Source organism: Netta rufina (assembly GCF_964035555.1).
Source record: "Netta rufina genome assembly, chromosome: 3".
In the NCBI taxonomy this organism is placed as follows: Eukaryota; Metazoa; Chordata; class Aves; order Anseriformes; family Anatidae; genus Netta; species Netta rufina.
The window spans coordinates 82,515,373-82,535,325 of record NC_140125.1 but is presented as its reverse complement, the minus strand read 5'-3'; the positions used below and the strand labels follow the sequence as shown (position 1 = coordinate 82,535,325).

Here is a 19,953-nt window from a genome sequence, read left to right as displayed (position 1 = left end):
AAGGGAGATCTGGGATGGCTGATGCTTTCAGAATATCTCACAAATGGACGGCATGGAGCATTAGAGTCTAACTTTGGAAGCTGCTTTTATATTAAGGGTTTGATTAAATAGATAACAGTAAAGATTAGCAACATGTACCATGCTAGGAATCTCGAGGATCCTTCTACTTCATAGTCTCTGTTAAAACTCAGTGCTGTTCATATAACACAGCAGAAATTTTAGGTGCAATGTTTTTCTATAGTAAGGCCATATAAACCAAGCAAGCGGAAACATTTTCCTTCCCTGCACTTAATTCCAAGGCCATAGCATGACTGCAGCCACATAGAATACATAAAACTTAACATTTTCTCAGTGCAATTTTCATTGGAAATATTATGATCACAGAAAATTTCTAATGAATCTTGGGAGTGACCACAGCAAGCTTTTTGGAAGTAAGTTTTTTTGTTTGTTTGTTTTGTTTTTTAGTGAAGGACAGAGGTATGTATGTATGCAAGTGCACTGTATTAAGAACGGAAAATGAATGTAAGTTCCACAGCAAAGGAACATCCTGCATGGTCTCACTCAGCAGAATTATGCTGAAACACTTCCATTCCAAGCTACAATGAAAGAGGTAGGAAAAAAATATTTCTTTACATCCTTAATGAAAGACAGGGAGAAGATTACTTCTGGCATTCTGTTTGGGAGGTACTTTAAAATAGCCATTTGAATATACCACAAACACTACCCAAATATTGCATAAAGGCATTTTATTATGAATGCAGTGTATATATATATTTTTGTTTTGTTTTTAATCTGAGATGCTTATACAAACAGACCCATATCAGCTGAATGACAGTTAGTTTGCAGGACATGATACTGGTTGAACACCCTTCAGCTCCAAAGCTTTGCTAAAGTTAATCTCTTGAGCTTTAGCGGTACCCTTGGTGAGCTTCAGAAATCGAATACATCCTTTAAAACGGATATTAGTGGTCAGCCCAAATTGGGTCACACCATCTGAGGGAGGAAAAAAAGGCAAAAGGAATTAGATAAGTTTGAGTTGCTACTTCAGGTTGTTCTACAACAGTCCTGCCAAAGAATAAATATCCCCAGTGAGATATATACGTACATATATTATGTTTTATTTGCTCTATATCATCTAATATTCTCAAAAACTGACAAATATTATGAACGAATGTGATAAATCCTTAATGTAATAGTAACAATCCAGTCTTCCTTCTTTTTCCTGTCCTAGCATGACAGTGGCAGAATCTGAGGATGTTTAAACTGCCATTGTAAACGATATAAATCAGGAAAAAAGGTAAGTGAAACAAAATGGCCAAATGACAGTTTGTTACCTACAAGTGGTGTATGATAGTTACATGCTCATCCTGCCAACTTCTAAGGTATTTATCCACAACATAACAGAGGAAAAGGGGGGGAAAAAAGGCCAAAAGTGATGCAATATTCATTAGCCCTAGTATCTTGAGAAAGTCATTTCCTCAACCATGTGCTTCAGCTGTCATATAAAGAAGTTTTCAAACACTCTTCCTTTCCTTTTCTTTCTTTCTTTTTGCATACTTTTTATATGTATGTATAAATTATGTATATAAAGTTCTCGTTATCATATTGATAAACATTCTTTGGAATCACTCTGATGGCAGGGGTGGGAAGTCAGCCTGTTAGCACCTCAGCACTCTTGTCACTTCTGTTTCCAACCAACATAGAGAAAAAAAAAAAAGCCACAAGACTTTACTATCACCCTGGCTAGATGGCTCTGCTACATCATCAGGGCTGCAGGGAGACCTGTTGTGAACAAAGGAGGGAACTATCCTACTGTGAATGGACAGTGACAGAAGTGAGGGTTGGTTTGACTGGAACACTGAAAATCTTTATCTCAATTTTTTGAAATTCATAATTCATGGCTGAACTTGTCGCTCTCTTTTCTTCCAAGTGAAAAAGTGGTTACAGGGATATGCTCCAGTACAAATATGTGTGATTGATACAACTAAAGGCTGCAGAAATACTTTATGCTGGTATGGACTGGCTGGCCACAGCTTTGCAGTGTTTCACATCAGATGTGTTTCCACTAGTTCAAGCAACCTTGAACATTCTTGTATAGGGAAGGGTGGTAGCAGAAGATGAGTGATGGTTTCTATGGATAACCAGTAATTGACCTCCTTGCTCAATCTCTGGCACTATCTATCTCCTAAAATCGTGTAGGAATTTACTTAAGAGGAGTCTTCCCATATTTGCTCTAGAACAGACACACATTGCAAATTTACTTAATTCTTTTGATTGCCAACTAGAGAGAAACTTTATTGTAAATACAGCGGAATTGACAGTTTGCAAAAACCTTATCTGTGTCTTCAGAAAGCAAACTGCTATTAGACAAGCCTGTTGATTTCCTCTGAACAGATCAACTAGCATTCTTTGTCAGCATAGTGAAAGATGAAGCTAGCTGAAGAGCTCAGCCCAGTTATGGATCCTGTTCAATTACCTCTGCTAGAAACAAGATATCTCAAGGACTTCCAGACTACTGAGTATTACTGAAACTAATTTTGATTAGTTTCTTTTTTTGTAGTTTCTATAGGGTCACTAGACTCTACAGTGAAAACATTCATCAGAAAAAGGTGTTCTCTCAACTCTGTGCAAGCTGTTGTCCACATTCCTCAATTCCTCATATTTAACATGCTCGTGTACACACAGTGCCTTGCCTCCTCAAGGGTATGTATGTTTTCTCTCAGTAAATTTAAGTTGCCAAATACTGTTACTTCTGGTTATTAAAAGAGAAAGTTTTATCAGGGAGGCTGTGTGCATTGTGAGCAGCAGAAGGCAGAAAGTTTGCCTGCTCCTCTGTGACAGCATCTCCATTTGAGACTGGGCAGGGCGGACTGGTGAGAATCCTGTAGTGCTGCAGAACTTCTAATTCTGAAATGCAGCTGGGTGCAGAAACAAGCATCCATGCCAAGTGATACAAACTTAGGTATTCTTATCCACCAACTTCAGCATACTAGCCCTAATTGCATTTACGACATTACCAAGGCAGCATTGTTAGAGCACAAGTAAAGCATTACTTATGCCTTAAATGCTTACCAGGATATCCTCCAACAAAGACAGGGTCGTTAGTGTCTGCTGAGGTCGAGGCTCTGTTTGGACTGTTACCATCCACTTGTGTGTCATCTACAGTCAGCTCTAAACGGTGTTTGATCTTGTTTGCAACAACCTTGTGCCACTGCCCATCACACAATCTGTTTGGTGCATCAGGCTCATAGATAGCAGAGAATCGGCCTGCACCATTGTCAACATGGAACATCACCTGAAAAGCATGACATCAAAGTGAGATATTTCTCAAAACAGTTATACAGTTCTTTTTTTATGTCTGTGTATTTAAAATCAACACACTCAGACTTCACACTCTAATGCTCTGATTTAATAACATTGTGTCAATTGCTGTCCTCCTGCATAGTCTCAGGGAGGGTCTGTGTCACGTCACTCATATAAATAGAATGGAAATGTGCAAACCTGTTGTAGAGTTTGTTATTTTTCATGTTTGTCTTAGTTTTTGAATCCCCTTTCTATGTACTCTCTAAACAGCTCCTTATAATAATAGAATACCGACTGGTTTAACAGACTGAAATAAAAGATACACATAGGAAACTAGTATTATTAATGATGAAGGCTTTCCTCAAAACATTTCCTGTTCAAATTCAAGTATGGATGTTGCAGTTTTGGGAAAGTCAAGTGTTACAGAATCTTTTAGCATATGTTTGTAAAAGTGTAAGAACCTCTGGATGTATGGAAAGTGGCAAGTTGTGATATTGAAAAAAGAACATTTACAAAGAGTTAAAACTGCTTTCTACTTACTTTTCCATCCACTAATTCGATGCCAAGCCCATCCATTTTCTGGCTGCTTACTCCTAGGAGCACACCATTCATCTGTGTTGTGCGGAATTCAAATTCCACTAGCAGATCTGTTCCCACTCTGTATGCACCAACTTGGAGAGAAAAGGGAAAGTGTAATAAAATGAAGAAAGGTACTTAATTACATTATTCCTAATAATCACACAATGCATTGCCATTAATGCAAGGTAGTTACCTTGTATAACTTAGCATTATTAATGCACTCCATTTCATATGAAATCATGTAAGAAACAGTTATGGTGGCTGCACTTTGAGTGAGACCTTGCTAGAAAGTCATATATTCCATCCCTAGGCAAGATAATTAAAAACTGTAAGTGGGATTTTCATATTCTGGTCTCACTTTGCCTCCAGTCAACAGGAGTTAGGTAGCAATAGTAGACATTTTTGAAAACATCTCCTCTTTCTTTGTTCTTTGCCTATCAGCAAAATTGCTGTTTGCTACCTGTTTTGGCAAAGCCTGTTCCATCGAAGTATGTTCCTTTCTGGGCAGTGACAAAGCACTTTCCAACGTTGAAGCTCGAAGTTGGGTTATCCAGGTCAACAGGTGATTCTGTCATTTTAAAACTTCTGATGCAGCCGTCAATGCTATAGGTGACCTGCATTCCATATTTCAAACAAAATGTATAACTTTGCAAAGCAAACTGAAATGATTAGAATAAAGGCCTACATTTTGTCACTAAAAAGTACCTTTTCTTTGCTGGTTTTATGGAGCTGAATAATACTTTAATTTTATGTGGCTAATCCTTAATATCTGATTATAATTGGTATCTAATCTCAATCACGCTAAGGAGGAATTACATTACTTTTCAGAGATGTGATCTCTATTTGGCTTAATGGGGGACATAAAATAATACACTGCATAATGAAACATAGCAAATTACATCAGCAATGCAGGAATTTAATGGCCCATACTTTACCTTTTTAATTACTAGGTTATGGGGTTTGCAAGTAGACAAAGATACTGGATATAGTTCTCTGGGCTGCTGGTAATTTTATGAGGGCTTTTTTTCTCCTTTTAATCACTTTACTGTGGGTCTACATGGTAAGACTGAGCTAATGGATTTAGGCACTTACTGAAATGAACTGCGCCCCAACATATAAGTTGTTGGCTATACATATTTTCTCATATAATCTTCTATAGGGCCAGCAACCATTCTGACAGTGGCCACACCAGTGGCCAGAGAGCTGGGTGGAGGAATTCCACAGAATTTCTAGGTTGGAAGAGACCTCAAGATCATCGAGTCCAACCTCTGACCTAACGCTAGCAGTCCCCACTAAACCATATCCCTAAGTAGCAGTCCCCACTAAACCATATCCCTAAGGAAGGGGATGTGCTCAGGTGCATGGGTGTTCCAGTGCTGGGTAGCAAACTGCAGCGCCAGCTTGGCTTCTGCACAGAGAACATTTTTTTGTACCTGTGGGTGGGTGGCATGGGCATGCTGAAGCTGATGATATGAGTGAGATCCTGCCTGGGGGTCAGAAATGAGGGGCTGCCCAGGTCCCATCCCAGTGGGACCTCTGGAAGCCATTGGCATCTTCCCCTCTATGAACTACCCTAGAGCTCTCCTTCCCAAGGTATGCAGATGCTGCTTTTTGGTTCTCAGCTTTATATAGAGGCCTAACTTAGTGTCAGGAAAGTTTATCCATGATAACAATGGGAGAGAGGAAAATGATAAATCTGCACTTTAAGGAAGAAAAAGAAGACATATTCATAAGCAATGCAACGCAAAAGAGCAAAATAAAAATCAGTTTATACAATACTGTGAAAAAAATATGTATAAACATAGAAAGAACAAAGAAACACCTGCAGATGGAAGTCTTGATTCTGCACACTACTTTCTCTAATAATATCCTGACTAGCAATTTGAAAGGCTTTCTAAAACCACCTCTTAAAAGAACATCCCTTTCCTTCTAAATCAAAGCTGCATGTAGTGTGGTATATATATCTTATTACTACTAAACAAACCTGTACAAAGTTTTCATGGAAACTTTAGCAATATCAGTGAATATATTCAGCTCCAAGCTGAGTATATTCTTTATATATCTTTATGTATTGCTTTTCTGTCAGATTTTTCAGAGACCTTTTTCTAAGTTAAAATCGTCTCCAAATCAACATCATGTTACCAAAAAAAACCCACACCAGAAAACAATTCTTACCATCTTCACTGTGAAATTCAATCATAGAAATGCAAGATTTGTAGACAACTTGATAACATTCTCTAACTTCAAAATTTCAGTTTCCCAATAGGAAAGCAAACCTGGTTATACTTTAGCATGCTAACAGGCTATATAAATTCTTTTGCCGAAAGTAGAGTTTTGCGTGCTTAAAATGTGACATCTGTTGATGTCAAACAAGTAGGTATCAGTCTTCTGATAGGAAGCCAGCCCACCTACCACTACATACTAGACTAGTGTCTAAAGAGGTTGACATCTGTTTAGCAGAAAGCCTGAACTAAGATAATACATGCTTTCAACTTTGCTTCAGTCTTTACATGAAACCTACAACACAATATTCTATTAATACATCATGAGATGTATTTTACTGGGAATGATTGAAAGGCAAGCACTGATTTTTACCTTCTGTGAATGACATTTGAAGTCACAGCTTCATTAAATCCTAAAGCACTTAAGACTGTCAGAATCTGACACGACTGTTATTGCCAGACTGAGCCATTTATCTGCTTGGGTTCCCTCTATTACTTCTGACATGAGCAATAGGTAAGAATTTAGCGTTACCTTTCTCCTCAGATTAGTATATGTAAATTGCAGTTGTATTTCAAATAACATAATTTGATAGCATTAGGAATTATATTTTTGGGTAGCTATGTATGCTTTTGTTTTTCAGTGCCTCAGATCTGGTTAGATAAATCCATATGGTGTGGGTGAGGGGATACAGTATTCCTGTTTAATCCTAGAGTTTCCAGGCCAAAATGATATTAACCTCTGTTTGCCAAGATACCTTTCATGTCAGCATGAAAGCTGGGCGTTTAGGCTGAAACTGTGATAAATATGCACATTTGAGGACAACAGATTTTTCATGGTCTTACTCCAAATACATTCTCTTCTAAGTTAGCAATAACAACTCAAACCCAATTACTACAGTAAGCAGCAGTACTACTGAGTACTTAGGGGTAGTTTTGGCTTCTATTGCTTCTCTTAAGAGATGTTTTCTCTGTTTATTAGCTCTCACTGCAAGATGGATTACAGCCAAGAGAAAAGGCAAGTGATATTCAGGAACTTATGCTCTGGCTGTGTAGTGATCCAAGTGAATGCAAGTATATAGGTATTTCTACTTTTCCGTAACAATAGCTGTTTGCTATTCCTAGTTCTTTACATTAACTGGGTTCTGAGTCAGATCCTCCCACTGGAAGGAGTTAGTATACCTTATAACTATATAGTATACTTACAGTATACTTATAACTAAGTTAGTATACCTTCAGTATACTTTTGATACCATTTATCAAAAATCCATTTTATCAAATATTTATTAATACTCAAGAGCAGTCTAGGGAAAAAGCAAAACAAAACTTGGAAGATACCAGTACCAGTCGAGACATACTTAAGGAGTGTATAATCACTTATTTAAATTTGCTTACCGGACCAATTCTTCTAGTTGTGTAGTTAATGGGTAATCCTCCAACATACAGCATCCCTACAACATCCAATATATCAGCTTTTTTGGGGCTCACAGTACTGTTTGAAACGCCATCTACTATGAGGTTTCCTTCTTGCTTGGTTCGAATGACTTTTATCTAAAAGAAAATGCGAATGTAATACAATTACAGACGGTTTCCTGGAAAGAGTGTTTTACATATTGTAACAAGCCTTACAGTCTAAAATTTATAACAATAAGTGAGAAAGCAGTGGTGATCAGAAGTACTTGGCTAACAGTTATGGATAGTGTCCATAGAACAGAGTTCCTGTGCAGAGTTTTGTGCAAACATGTGTCTGCCTTTTAATTAGTTTTGGGTCAGAAGGCATCATGACTATTACTTATCAGAACTATTGACATGGGGTTCCTTTTGAAAGAGAAATTATTACTGTCATAGTTACACTGAAATATTCTTTTTCCTAAAATCAGATAGCAATGTTAAGTACTAGTAATAGTACATGCTGAATGTTAGTGTCACCTGTTGCAAAGCTTTATTACAGAACATATGCAGACATTATTGAGTTTACTATTCCACTAGTTTGGATGTGCCTCAGATTATAGTTCAGGCTAGGGTAAATGTAATACCAGCTATGTTTGTAAGGCTTCTGTTCAGACAAATGGACTGTGAATCACATGGAAGAAGTGCAATTGCTGCACAGTTGATGAAAATCTATCCTAACAAATGTAGGCCAATTTCTGTCCAAAGATTGGATTGAGGTCTCTACGAATCAGTATAATAATGTATCTGTATAATAAAGGGATAAAAGGTAAAATGTAGCACACATTATCACAGCAGTTTGCTAAACAGAACAGAACTTAGCTCAGTGGGGGAGCAGAAACAAACTATTTTTCTTTGGCTTTTCTTTAATGTGGTTGTTCCTACTTCAATGTAGCAGCACATCTGTCATGCAAGAGGAATAAGTGAATACTAACAAGGGCTGCCCAGGTGGCAAGGGACTGAACCTGGTGTTTCTAGACAACTGTGAATCTGAGATGTGTAGTTACACCCTGAGCAGAAGGAGGATTTGGTGAGTGAGAAAGAAAATGGGAATGGACAGTCTTACAGTCTTATCTCTTTAAGTCCTCTTAAAGAGAAAGCAACAGCATGAAGTAGCACAATAATGAAGCCTGGAAGGATGGTTTTATCAGTGCCATTGCTTCTCTAGGCCTGAAGAAAACATTTCAACCTAAACCATTTCAAGTGGAGAAACGGTTCTCATGAAAAGGGTTATTTTAAGGAAAGCTCCTGCTTTCTCAGAAACAAAAAGTGTGGTCTTTTATTAAAGAGGTTGCCTTCCTTCCACCCATGCCAAAATGGATTTTCTTTTGCTCTTCAGGAGCTGTGAATTTAGGTTTTGTCTCCATTCTTTCCTGTAAAAATGGGATCTACAAGGGTCCATCTCTCACACAGTGCCAAGTTGCATGCTCAAAGAGCATAACCTTACACTGAAAACTAAATGTTCTAGTTAGAATATAGAGAAAACAGAGCTAAAAGAGTAAAACACATCTTTGTTCTGTATTTATAGGGGGTCTGTTGTAAAGGCACACTAGTTTACTGTTCCCAGACATTAAGTAAAAATAAAATAATAAAGATAAAATAATGACTACAGCTTTATTTTTTCCCATTATGAACCACTTTGCATTTAGAACAATTGGTAGCATCAGAATATTCCTGGATAATAATAATAATAATAAAGGAGTGAAAATAAAATTCCTGTGGAACAGCTGGAAATGAAGCAGAGAGAGACCAAGGATGACTAACGAGAGGGAGTGTTAAGAGCATAAAGGAAAATGCAATTAGATTTATTCTTGTTTAGTGACAGAGATGTGAATGGTGACTATCCAAATATCTATCCAAAATGTAATGTCTCTTATAGCATATATCTTGAATACTCAGTTACTTGTTTTTCATTATTGGTGCCTTCAAGCTTTTATTTCACCTAATGGATATACAATGTGTTTGTTGTTCTTGGCCCAGTACATATTGAACTTCATGGTTGTGATATTGGTCCTTCCCTTACCATCCAAAAGCCACAGACATTGCATATACTGAAAAATGTTTCCTCTCATGAAGTCACATAAGACAAAAACATCCATTAGCATCATATTTAATCCCTAATGAATTGAATTAATAATGCAGGAAAAATTACTTAAATGTTAATTTCTTTCCATTGTTCTTAGTATTATGGCTGAACAGTGACATTATTAACATATAAACAAATGGCTTTAAAGATGTATTGAAACGGTACAAGATGATACTCACTAGAGTCCTATTAGGCAAGAAGGAACATTTTTTGCAATTCCTTACCATACTTGGACATATTCTAAATATGTCCAGAAATACATGCTTCTCGAAGGAGAAAATTCAAAGTTCAACAATAACTTCTTTGTTAGAATACATGTATATGCTGTGTACTTAACATTGCACCTCAAAGCACAAATTTTGCAGACTACAAAAATGTCTATTTGAAAGGTTAGCTTGTACAAACTATATTTTTGCAAATATCCTAAGGCAAAACAAAGCTCTCTCTTAGCATTACAGAGAGTAATTTAGCATTAGAGACTATTATACCTTGTGCCACTGGCCATCATTTATTTTGCTGGAAATCATTGTGTTGGTGTCTCCACTCCCCAGATCATAGCTGAAGTAAGGCAGTCCATTCTTTATCTGAACAGTAGCAAAATCAGCATGGTTGATGCGGGCCATATAAAACAGCAAGCCAGAGTCAGCCATTGTCCGGATTTCAAATTCAATTGTGAGTCTGAAAATCAAACAAGCAAGAAAATGGATGCAAAAAAAACAATATTCAGAGTAGACAAATTATCAGTAGATAAAATTACCCACTTTACCTTTTTGCATTCCTCGAACAAAACTTTACAGTTAGTGAACTATTTTACTTGCCCATCAGAGTTAAGAAAAATAATTTGGTCGTGCGTGCATTGCTTTTCACACACATCTGATCCCTGACATGTGAGTGTCCTGTTATTGTGGAAATACAGTGAAGTATTTACTGCAACTTTGGCACAGAATTTGGAGATACAATTCTCAGCTGCAGCTGTTGTTGCTAGAAAATCACAACATTTGTAAAATTCCAGAGGTGTCATCCATCTTCCACACATGCAATGCTCACAAGTAAGAGACAGCTGTAGTGACAGTCAGCAAATGTTTAGTTTCTAGTGAGTTGCATTGCCTGAAGACAGGTTACCAAACTTTTAAAGATGCAGAGGGAAGCATTTACAGTTGGAATATTAGATGCTAATTTTGATTTCTCCCAGCAAAATATGGGGGTGTGTCTGAGGAAGTCTGCTCTCTTGTGAAAACCACTGACCTCTTCAACTGATTGGTAATGATGAAAACCTCCCCTACAACCAGCCTCCCCTTCTGAAGCTACCAGCCCCATACCTGCACTGACACAGGTAGGACAGCTGACACTGAGGGTGAGGCCCCACCCCACGCAGGATGCATTTATTGCTTTTGTGAATCTTTCCTTCTTACATCAAAGAACCTTGGAAATGGACCCTGGGAAATGATTTAGATTATCTGAATGCAAAGGTTGTACTGGCAGCAGATCGCTACCCTAGCCCTAGCTGAGCTGCAAAGTCGGTATCGGAAAGCAGTTGATCATATAAACATGAAAAATCATTGCATGAAAGCAGACAGACCTGGATTCTTATTTGAAAATAGCACATGCAAGGACCATAGGATTATATTTTTCTTTTAATAGTTTTCCCAGTTTTCTAAAATTAGCATAAATGAAAATACACAGTACAGCATCTGTGTGGGTAACAACTGAGCGTGAAGCTGATGGACCTGTAAATTAGTAAGGCATTGAAAACATCTGTATTCTTAGAAGGAACTCTGGGAATTCCTTCACATGTCAGTGTGGATATGTATTTATAATTATACTTCGCGAGGGCAATGTCATTTCATGTGTTTACTGTGCATGCCCAATCTTAACTACTGCAAGAGAGGAAAAAAGAAGGTTGGCTTATTACCATAAATTGTCAAGTTACTGAACCTAGAAACTTCCTTGCAAAAAGCAACCTATGAACTCTTTTGGATGACCTAATTACACTCTTCTGTTTGTTTTTCTTTAAGTCAGTCTAGGTTTGTTAGGTTTTGCATGTGCCCAAACCCAAACCCTTACCAAAAAAAAGAGGTAAACTGTTTTTGTTACTTGGATGGACATTTCATTGCCTAGATTCCACGCTTTAACATTATTTATGTTTGTGTAATGAAATGAATTAGCCACAGGACATGAGCTTTTTCAGATAATGTCCATAACTGTGGGAGAAGCTTTTGAATTTTATTTTGGTATTATTCCATGAAAGCTCATTACTGAAATAAACAATGTACCTGTTTTTCACTTTGGTGTCATCAAATGCGACGGCAATGTGGCTGTTCCTTGAAAGACCGAATTGCTTCCCACCTTCCAAAATGGCTGGTTCTGTGTCAGCAGCACAGGAATCCTGCAACATATACAGTGCTCATACAAATTTCATATTTTGTTTCTCAGCTGTGCACCTGCTGGAAGTCCTCCAGCTGTTCAGGAATCAGACTATTTCTCCTAGTCTAGACACTGGCCCTGCAGTTTTCTGGCATGCTGATGTCTCATCCCACAAGCTGAAGTTATAAAGCAGTATGACAGGAACTTGCTTTAAAAGCAGAGCTCATTAAGCTGGTTATAAAAACAAATGCAAGTAATATATGAACATTGCTGCTTTCATGCCATCAGTGGACGTTTACAAGATTCTTAAGTGATTTCTAGGCAGCTCAGTGTACTCCTTGCTCGCATAACTGAGTTTTACACTGTAGGATGCCCTCTTACACGAATGAAGCAAGACTTAAACTTGAAGGGGATGCTATGCTGTTGACTTGAAAACTAGTCAACTTAAAAATGAGATAAAAATAGTTTCAGACCTTGTACCTCTCAGTGAGTCTTCATTTTGCTTCTTTATATTTTTTTACAATTATGTTGTCTAATGTGCTATTGTTTTCTCTGTTGCTGTTAAAAGACCCACACCAACAATAAAAAAAGCTGACTGACCTATAGAGGTAACAACTGTTAAATTCCCTGAGCTGTCTAATGCAGACACTTTACCCAGGGCGTAAATGAAGAAGCCCCTCCCTGTCTGCTTTACTTTTATTAAACTTAGAGTGATACAACAATGACAGGTAAAATATCTTCCTTTTTTTTTTTTTTTTTTTTTTTTTTCCTTTTTAATTTGACCAGGTCTTCTAATCTCTAGCCCAAAAGCTCTTGTATGTGGGTGCCTAGAGACACTATGGTAATTACCAGCTCCTACTCATGTCTAGCTTTTGCCTCCCACTGAGAGTATTGTGAAGAAACTGCTCAGAGGATCTAACACAACACTACTAGGACAACAATACTACAGGGAAAACAAAACAAAACAAAACAAAACAAAAGTTTCATAGCTGCAAGCTCTGTTTTTAAGCACTGTAGCTGATATCATTTTGGGTTGGTGACAATCTGTTATTTGAGCCCTGACTCAGCAGGGACCTGCAAAGCACAAGGTGAGTTGCTTTGCAGACAAAGAGCTCTTTCTGTGAAACATTTTGAAAATGTCATGAATGACACATCAGCCACTAAGATTTTAAATACAAAGAGGAATTTTCTTTCTCCCTCTCACTCAGGTTTTCAGTAGCCTTAAATTTTTTGCTTTCACACGTCACAAAGACCCTCACAACAATGAAGAGAAATTCTAAATTGAATTTTCCCCAATAATGCTCTGTATGGAACTTGACAGAGCAGAACACCATGCATTATGACAAGTACACATCAATGTGCAATGAAGGAAAAAACAATGAAAATTCAACGGGACCAAACAAAGTTATGAATGTGTGATAACAGTCTTCCAGTGATCATCAAATAGAAAAATAAACCTTATTCTCTTAATGCTGGGTGGTTTTTAGTTATCTAATTGATTTAATATTTACAAGTTTATCATGCAGCTGCACAACTATGTTAGTAATAATTCTCTCTCTATATTATGCTACATATATTATATATACACTATACATATTCTGTAACAGTCAGAGTTGCTAAAATTTTGAGATCTGGACTAACTACTGGTGCTGGAATGACAGAAAAGAACTGAAAAAGAACTAGCACCTACTTTGCTGTGGCATATTGCATAGTTAGAGGACACATTCTGACATTAAATTGCCTGCTAGATTGGCTTATATTAGAGAAAGGTCTGGCTCTGACACTGCAGCTGCATCCCAGAAAACACTGCAGTTTTTCTGCATCCCAGCTGGAGGACTGTAAGGAAATGCAAGATGTGGGGGAACATGCCAGACACATCCACAATGGTTGGAATCATAGCAAGCATACACTGATTAATTATGGATAAATACTTATCAATAAAAGGCAGCATTCCTTGGTTTGATGAAGCAATGTTAATAAAAAAACATCCATAGGGCATGCTTAAAAAAGTCCAGGTTTTATTCATAAGCCTATTTCTGATTTCACTTCAGCTAAGGACAGCCAGCTTAACAGCCTTCATAAGACTGCCAAGTAAGTATGGATTATCAACCCATATTAAAATATCCTGGCTTTTTTTTTTTTTTTTTTTTTTTTGTGTAAGGTCTTTAAGGTGTATTACATTTAGATGCATCTGTTTAATAATCTTCCATATTACCCAAGAGCCTCAAGACTGAGCTCTTCAGCTGCACTTTACTTCAGTCATTTCAGGTGTCAGGGACTTGACTGGTTAGTCAAGAAGCTAAGTGTGAATCACGATGGCAATGAAGAACAGAAAAGCCCACTGGTGGACTGTGTCACACATTCTCGACAAACAATGCTGTATTAGCAATCACAGAGGAAGGAGGAAAAAAGATAGCACAACTGAAACGGTACCCACAGCTCCTCAAATAGTGTTAGTAAAGCAATGAAGTAATGCTTGGAAAAATGTTGGAAGATACCGTCACGGGGTCAAATGCAGATGTAATGCTGGCGCTCTTCATTTCAGTGGCAAGCGAGTCCTGAGAAGCAGTGAATAACATGAGGCAGAAGCAGCAGTTACCCAAGCACTGGTCTCAGTTGAGAAACATTTTGGCACTCATAGCAAGCAGCAGCAGCAGACTGGTAGCCAGTGCATTTCCCAACTGTTGTACTTCTAGGTCTTGTCTTGCCTCTATTAGAGGATTTTTTTTTCCATTTGGAATTAAACTCCCCCTCCCCCTCTCCATGGAGATGCATAGTGGAGATCTAAAAGAGCTCCTAAAAGGACTTAAATAAAACAGATACCTTATTTAGGCTTCTTACATAGAAATGACTTTTTGCTATATATTTTCTGTATACGATCTTGGTTCAATGGGATTCTGCATAACTGTCATTATCTCATTATTAAACAACAGTTAATTATTTTGTTGCAACATTCCTCAGCAAAATACATTGGAGAACTTAGATAAATATAAAAATGGTCCAAAAGCTTGCCTTATTTAAAAAACAAAACAAAACAAAACAAAAAGGTCTTTAGAATACTAAAACTGTTTCATTTTTCTGAACAAGAAAGTGGAATAATGGTATTTTATTTAGATTTTTATTTTGAACACCTGTTTCAAGTTATCACAGCTCTCAATAAGTTATATAAAACTCACCTAGTTATAATGGAACTAGTTTCTGGTATTAATAAATAGACAATATTCTTCTCGTTTTCTGCCTTGCCTTTCTTATTCTTCCTTGCTTCTTTTTACACTGCCTGGTTCATCTGTTTGGTTGTAAATTACTGAGCAATTCCCTGAACTAGATACTAGGTAAGTGTTATAAGTGATATACTCCTGGGCAACCTGATCTAGTGGGTGGTATCCATGCCCAGGGCAGCAGGGTTGGAACTAGATAATCGTTAAGGACTCTTCCAACCCAAGTTGTTCTATGATTCTGTGATCACAAGTATCACAGTTTTTTTTTTTTTTTTTAATAATGCTTGTTCAAGGGGCAATATCTGCTAGTTTGACTGTGCTCTTTCATAACAGTGATCATTAAGAGCAGCTAACCCTTTTTACCTTGTTGCATGGTTCTTTATGGTATGGTAGTCTTACTATGCTGCATATTTGCTTACTTTTAACTCCAAACAGAAAGTTACAACTACTCCACCTTGTGGGAATTAATCAAAAATGCTACCGTAGAGCATGAATGTCCAACACATACAATTCTGGGGCTAAGAGCTACATAATAACTAAGATGGAGCTTGCCTATCTTGAACCCTTAGTTCCCATTTCCAGGTACACAAATGGTTGTATGAGCTTTGGAGACTTCAGTAGTGCCTGAAAAGTCGTTCTTCCACACCTATCTGGCCAGTGAAGGTGGCCATGAATCTCCAGTATAAATTAATCTTAATGATTAGAGATTTTTGTCCTAATTTTTGTACCATTATGTTCATAGGAAAACATTGCTAGACATCCTGCCTATTTTCAAGGAAAACCAGATATGAATTCTGAAAACGAGTCAGGTAACAAGGAATGGCTGATGAAGTGAATTCATGTTCTTTTCTCCCCAGCTGACAGACTAGATAACATCCCTGCTTAATCCTGACTTTTCATCCGGTGTGGAAGCTCATCCCCAAATGGTTAAAAGACCTTGGGAAGCCACTCTGGAAGAAACTGTCCAATTCACTGACTCTGATGTATCTGATATAAATAAAAATGGAAATTAAATGTTGGATTTGTCAGCTTGTCAAAACAGTCTCATAGTACTGTAAATTATGGTTCTGTAAATAAGCTCCTAACCATGAAATGTGCGTCCTTTCATGCTATTTGGAAATCTCATTCATACTGAAAGTATCCATAAAGTGATGGCTTGTATACAGATGTAACAAAATGCAGAGGATTTTTCTCCGAAGAGTATACTCCTGTGGATATATTATCCAGTTTAATATTTAGATATCCAAGCTTATATCTTTTCTGGGCAGTAACATGCTGCATCAACTTGTAAAACTGCTACATGTGCGACAGAAGTTCCTTCTTAAATGTCATTGTATATGACTGCTTGCTGCTGTCTAGCATTTTCAGATTTCTGGCAATTACCATTGAGCTCAGTTCAGCACTGACTAGGGTTCTCGTTATTAAGTTTCCTGACAAAATTTATGAAATAGCAATAGAGGAATTGTCATATCAAACACCTCTGGTCTACCTGTTTCTTTATCCTGTCACTGACTTAGCTGTTAGCATGTACTTCAAAGAACAGCACAAGAAATATTGTAATGATGTGGATTTCCTACAGGAAAATTTCCTTTCTAACCCTGACCAGGTATTGGTAGGCTTACACCCTTAAGTATGAGGGTTTAGGGATAAGCATGCAAGCCAAAGGGAATTCTACTGCTACATCATTCTTTAAAATAATGTTGTGATAATCCAAGCAAGTGCAATCAACCAGTTTTCCATTATCCACAGGTTTTACTGGCCTGCAACAAAGTGTTCTCTTTACAATATCATGCTGAATTGTTGCTACTTTTGTGAAAAAAAAGAATACTTCATTATTCTTGATGGCTAGTTTTTAATTTTTGCCTTGTAAGAGAAACTTTCAAGCTTTCCCTGAGTGAAGTGATCTGTACTTACAAGTGCTGAAGCTAGAGATGGTGTTGGAGGGGGTGGGGAGGCTTTATCAGGAAGCGTTCCTGGTTTTTCTTTCTCCCCATCTGGCTCAGGTTGGATCAGGACTGTTGAGTGGATTGGTTTATCTTCATCCTCAGGTGGCCTAGCCTCTGGTTCTAGAGATGGACATTGGCCAATATCTGCATTTTCAAAAGACACGTGTTGAGCAAAGTCCAAGGGCCTGAGAACACACAAAGAAATCAAGGTTTGTCATTAGTTTTTCTGCTTCTTTACCACTCATTTTTTACAAAACAGCTATGTAGTTTCACTTCACAGGACACAACAGCCAGGATTTATCCCATCTGTTTTAGGTACTGAAGTGAGACACTTAAATTAGAAGTGATAGTCGCAGTTGGCTTTCCTTCCTACAATCAGTGCACCCTCATTGGCAAGCTTTGCTTGTCTAGGTAGGCTAAATCACATTGTGGAGCTGTCCTTCTCTCTCTGCTGTACATTGATGGAGTGTGGGGTGATGAAATCCTAATTTAAGTTCTTGAAAGAAATGTGAAAGAAAGATTTATGTGAAGATTTTCTATAGTGATTTTACTTTATTCATTGTACCTTTTATTTCTGTTTAAATGTTCCTTCCAAATTACTGTGGAAGACACTTCCCACAAAGCAAATTAATTTCCACAGTGGTTCTCAGAATTTGGTTAATCTTGGAGATCAGTGTTACTTAAAATAGTATGCCATAAATACCTATCACTGAGGAAAGCCTTACTACAGTGTTTCTGATGATTTCTCTGGTCTATTTAATGGTTAAATAAACAGATGTTGTCTTGTCTGCAAAACACCTAATTAATTGCATGTCCTATGGAGTGCATGTTGCAGACAAGAAAGCAAGGTCATATTAAGAAAACAGAATATGTTTTAGGGCTTGCTGTTATTATGATTCATTGCAAAAATGAAGTTTCTTTTGATAGCCAAGGTAGTTAACCAGACCTTTTTAATCAGACATTTATTGTCACTTGTGAGACTTACGCGGCATTGATGACGAGATTCCATATGCAGCCCTCAAATGCTGGTATGTTTCTGAGAGGTGCAATCTGAAACTGAGAAGAAATGCCCCCCACAAAGAGCTTCCTAACAGAGATGGGCTGGTCTGTTGGCAGTCTCTGCGTCTGGCCTTTGTCTTCATCTACTTGAACAGTAAACATCCTGTGAAAAACATTTAAAAGCAAAAAAAATAGATGTTTTACTCCAGCTATTGCTTGCATTAAAATCACCATTTTGCAGGCCCCATTTACTCCTGTGCCAGCTATAACACTGAGTGTTATGTAATTATGTAATATTATGTAATTAGCTGCTCACATTAAATGAATGTTAACCCCTGGAAGGTTTTCAGCTACTGCTGAGCTTTCTTGGTGGTTCTGTAACAGATCTCAGCAAAACTGTGCTGTGGAGAGGCAATAATATCAGTCTTTGGTTGAACAGGAAGAAGTGGTTTGTAGTGTAGCACTGACATGGTGGGAGCCAAGTCTGCTGTACTCCATTATAAATACAGTCCTCAGCAGGACAGGAACAGCATGGGGTCGCATTTTTTTTGGCTCCATATTTCCTAGTTTGTACCAGTTATCTTCTTGCAGGTGGACAAGCAAACAGTGCTGTGGACTGCTCTGACTGCAGGAATCAACTGCAGATACTGTACACTTTTTAAAAGATCTAGTGATGTGTTTTTGTTTTGTTTTGTTTTTTCCTCGTGGAGATGGCAGAGCAGAAGAATTGTTCTTACACTCTGATGGATGTACTGTAATTCAGTCTCATGGGTAACACATATGTTACAAGTTAAAAGGTTAAAAGATACAAAGTTCTCCCATAGAAGACACTGTTAAGGCCTACCACAGAAGCACAGCCACACTGGCTGATCAAGCCAATCCAAGAACTCAGTAAAAGAGCAAACATGAAAGGTATAAATATGGTGATGGCAAATATTGCTCTAGTAAAGGTCAGAATCAAATGTGAGAGCAAAGCTGAGTGCTCTTTCCTAACAAAGCTACTGAGATGCAAATGTTGCAGGTTTGCACATTTACAAGGAAACCTTGTAAAAGGGACAGAAAGTGAAAAAAATACTTTCCCAAGCCATACAATGTGTATACTAGGAAAGCAGTGTTAGCGTAAGGTCTGTGGAACCAAGGGACAATAGATAATTTTGATGGCTAACATACAAAATGAGGTATAGCAATGAGATAAAAACAAAACAAAACAAAACCCTGCTGCCTTTGAAATAACTTGAAATTGAAGGATGAAACAGAAAATCTTTAACTTTTGAGCAAATCCAGCTCAAGGTGAGCTGAGTTGCAAAGGATGGATGAGACCTTTGTATTTTTGAAGGTGAATGTAGAATGCTACTGGGCATAATTTCTTTATCTTGTTTGACTGTATTTAATAGAGTTTAGTCAGGAGATAAGACCAGAAAGAAAATGCATCTGTGTCTATAAACTTTGATATGATCTATCAAGGGTAGTTTTAATTTCAAATATGTTACAGTTGTGTTAAAGAGAAAATAAATACCAGGAGCTACGTATTCAAGCACCTTTGACTAAAATTAGATATCTAAATCCAGGTTGTATATCTATGAGTAAGTAGCTTGATTTTTCAGAAGTACTGTGTATCCCTAAGTCGTAGCAAAAAAAATCAGTTTTTGGTAGATAACCTCACTTTTTTTTTGTACTGCAAAATGATACTGAACTCTTATGTTTTCCCTTAAAAAATACCTTAGACAGAAACCAAGTATTGAAAATGTTCATTGAAAAGGGGCCTATTTTCATACATGAAATGATTTTTT

The 19,953-nt window shown here is 37.5% G+C and overlaps 1 protein-coding gene across 2 annotated transcripts in view; it reads right to left on the bottom strand.

Moving 5' to 3' along the window:
* Positions 1-729: 729 nt before the first annotated feature.
* The window catches only part of LAMA2 (laminin subunit alpha 2), a 388,723-nt gene continuing 369,499 nt past the window's right edge, over positions 730-19,953 (bottom strand). For both annotated transcript variants that reach the window (XM_084284185.1, XM_084284186.1), the window contains 9 exons: positions 18,150-18,326; positions 17,133-17,349; positions 11,910-12,022; positions 10,125-10,314; positions 7,497-7,652; positions 4,343-4,496; positions 3,844-3,974; positions 3,073-3,295; positions 730-993 (listed from right to left, as the gene is read on the bottom strand). In XM_084284185.1, coding sequence (XP_084140311.1) covers positions 836-993; positions 3,073-3,295; positions 3,844-3,974; positions 4,343-4,496; positions 7,497-7,652; positions 10,125-10,314; positions 11,910-12,022; positions 17,133-17,349; positions 18,150-18,326 — 1,519 coding nt within the window. In that variant the 3' untranslated portion in view covers positions 730-835. The remainder of the gene's footprint in view (positions 994-3,072; positions 3,296-3,843; positions 3,975-4,342; positions 4,497-7,496; positions 7,653-10,124; positions 10,315-11,909; positions 12,023-17,132; positions 17,350-18,149; positions 18,327-19,953) is intronic.